Source organism: Perissodus microlepis, chromosome 2 (genome assembly GCF_051167445.1).
Source record: "Perissodus microlepis isolate ML-2025 ecotype Zambia chromosome 2, ASM5116744v1, whole genome shotgun sequence".
NCBI lineage: Eukaryota > Metazoa > Chordata > Actinopteri > Cichliformes > Cichlidae > Perissodus > Perissodus microlepis.
This window is the reverse complement of record NC_140462.1, coordinates 21,092,274-21,095,413: the sequence shown is the minus strand read 5'-3', so window position 1 is coordinate 21,095,413 and position 3,140 is coordinate 21,092,274. Positions and strand designations below refer to the sequence as shown.

General features: G+C 44.3%; 1 protein-coding gene across 1 annotated transcript; it reads left to right on the top strand.

Moving 5' to 3' along the window:
* Positions 1 to 1,085: 1,085 nt before the first annotated feature.
* LOC146392720 (uncharacterized) lies at positions 1,086 to 2,328 on the top strand. The gene has a single exon (XM_084952103.1). It carries the CDS (start codon positions 1,159 to 1,161, stop codon positions 2,326 to 2,328), a length of 1,170 nt encoding a protein of 389 aa, XP_084808229.1. The 5' UTR covers positions 1,086 to 1,158.
* Positions 2,329 to 3,140: the final 812 nt, after the last annotated feature.

Genomic DNA, 3,140 nt, shown 5'->3' with positions numbered 1-3,140 from the left:
ATCTTGCCTCTGACATGTCCTCCATACTATAATTATAAACGAACTATATAATAATAAACTAACTAAAACTACAACTAGGGGCAGTGCAGTGGTTAGCACTCTTGTCTTTGAAATTGACTTTTAACTCCATTAAATTTAATAAATTCTGTTTTCATGGATGCCTGGATGTTAAACTTAATTGTTACACCTGGTAAAGCAGCAACGCTGATCATTATATTAAAGATGAAAGAATTTTGACAGTTCTTAACTCTCAGTGTTGCTGCAGTGTTCGTTTGACTTTGGGACCTGAAACAGACAGAGTTTTGGACCCAGGTTACTCCGCGAGGCTCCTGACTACGGTAGCTGTAATGCTCCAACAATCCATCAAGCGGTGCGGCTTCATAGCTTACCAAAGTCGTACTAAAACGATTTTTTACAGATTTTTGAGCACCGTGTACCACATAAAATTGGTTCGAGGTCAGTAAGCACAACCAGAATTTAGACATAAAGTGCACTGTCAATTTTTGAGAAAATTAAAGGATTTTAAGTGCACCTTATAGTGTGGAAAATACGGTAATCTGAAAAAAGAAAATCTGCTTTAACTGAAAGTAAACTGAATTTAAAATGTGAGAGATACAGATATTGACGGGGTCGGGTTATGTTAAAAAGTATAAATTGTTAAACTTTGTTCATTTGTTCAAAGGTACCCCACACTTCTTTTTTTTTGCTTGTTTGTTCTGGTGTATTTTTCATTTGAACTGTTATTCTGCCAGAGTACTCATATTTACAAGACGGCATTGAACGCCCCATTGGTGTGTCAGAAAAACTCTTTTGTGTATGTTCCTTGAAGGGGATGGAAGTCGTTCTTTTCCACTGCAGCCAAGGGCTAGGAGTTGAATAGGAGCTGCTGTATGTTTTTGTCAATGATCTGATTTTAAAATAAAGCATATGAAGTGAAAAAGCAACTCCCGTGGTCATCCCTGCCTTAAAGCTGTAACATATCATGGCGAGCCAGCCAGGAGGAAGGTTTGAAGAACTTCCAGCGCGTGAGTGAAGCAGAGGCCTGGTTAGTGCCATTAGCGGCTAATGTTAGCGCTACCGCACCGCTGAAGAAAAACCTTTCTCCAAGCACCGGACCTGAAATCTGACGGACTAAAGACAAGCTTGTGAGTACCCACAATGGAGGTAGAAGCCCTACGAAATAAGATCACCGCCACACTCTGCCAGCTAAGTCGTGATCAGCTCATAGAAGTGGGTTATAATGTGAAAGGCTTTGCTACACCGCTAGATGAGCCCACAAAAGACACTTCCAGACGCCACCTGATGAAAGTTATAGAACATAAACTGGACGAGGTGGAAAACAGTTATACACAAGACGATGCTGTACAGTTTGTGAAAGAACTTTTATTGTTTTTGGGCGAATATAAAGCTAAAGACAATGCGGCCGAGAGTGATTTTTCCCGCCCTTCAGACGAAAGAGACAAGTATGACAAGCTGCAAGAAGAAATTAGAGCGATAGGGCAGAAACTCAAGATGGCAGATGCTGCCCCGAGCCTCGGCCAGAACCTGCCGTCTTCTAAAGTACCGGAGGTGACTATTCGCAGGGAGTTTCGCATCTGTGGCCAAATAGGAGAGGGAGGGCAGCGCGATCGGCTGTCCTATACCAACCTGCTGCATCAGATGGAAAATGGACTCCGCAAAGGCCACAGTGAGTCAGAAGTTATTGAAGCAGTGATAAGAGCTATCAATCTGGGTCTCAAACTGCGTGATATGCTTGAAATAAAGATTGATTTGACACTCACACAGTTAAAGACAATATTGAAAGGACATTACAGAGAAGAGGACACATCTGATTTGTACCAAAAACTGATAAATATTTCCCAAGATCCAAAAGAGTCAGCTGAAGACTTTTTATTCAGAGCCATTGAGCTTAAAGAACGCCTCCTGTTCGCATCCAAGGACAAAGAAGCAGAACACTACAGTCGGGACCTGGTAAAAAGGAAGTTTTTGAGATCAGATGGGCTGCAAAATGACAACATAAAGTTCCAGATTAAAGACCTTCTTGACAACCCAGATGTGACTGATGAAATGCTGATTGAGAAACTAAATGAAGCTGCCAATCTTGAGACAGAAAGACTAAACAAGTTAAAGAGGAACAATACAAAACCACCAAGAATCAATGAGCTGCATACTAGAGATGAACCTCACAGCAGCTCACAGATCCCCACCACCAAGGAAGACAAGAAAAATCATCATCAATCATCAAATGCACGACCTGGTGAAAGAGCTGAGGAACGAGGTTGCAGAGGTGAGGCAGATGGTTCTTGCCTCCCCGAATGCCCTCCCTGAGTCGCAGACTACAAAGAGGACATCAGATGCTGCCGCGGACACCCGGAGGAAGAAAGGCGGCAGGACCTGCCAGAGCAACAGAGAGGGAGACAACTGCACCCACTGCTTTAAGTGTGGCCAGCCCGGCCACATCTCCAGAGGATGCCGAGCTCCACTTCAGCTGCAGGGAAACGCCAGAGGGCCACTGCCACGGGACCAGCAGTGACCCCACCGCCACATCAGGAGTCCCGCTGCTGCGGTTGCTGCCACCAGAGAGAATCGGTCAGCACCCCACTCCAGAGGTGTGCAGGCTGCTCATCTATCAGTTACTGTTCTAAAGCCTGTCAGGGACAACACTGGCACCATCACAAACATGTATGTAAAGCGGTGAGGCTAGTTGAACAACATTTGAGTGAAAGAGAGAAAAAGGGGTGGTTGTCATACATGGGATATTCTGACCTTCTATCAGATAAGCAAGGACAAAAACTAGTGAAACTGATTGGTAGGCGGAAAATGGTGAGATGCACTTTAGATAATGTACCAGTCACTGCATTGTGGGACACGGGTGCACAGGCTACAGTAATAAATGAGAACTGGAGAGTTGAGCACTTACCTCACACCACTATCAGGGGGATAGATGAAGTCTTAGGATCAGAACCATTAAATGGGCTTGCAGCTAATCAGACAGAGATACCATTAGGGATGGGTATCGAAAACCGGTTCTTGTTGAGAACCAGTTCCCACTGTTTCAATTCCTTGGAATTGTTTGCCATTTTTGCAAACGATTCCCTTATCAATTCCAGTCGCCCCGAATGACGTCACCACGTTGCGGA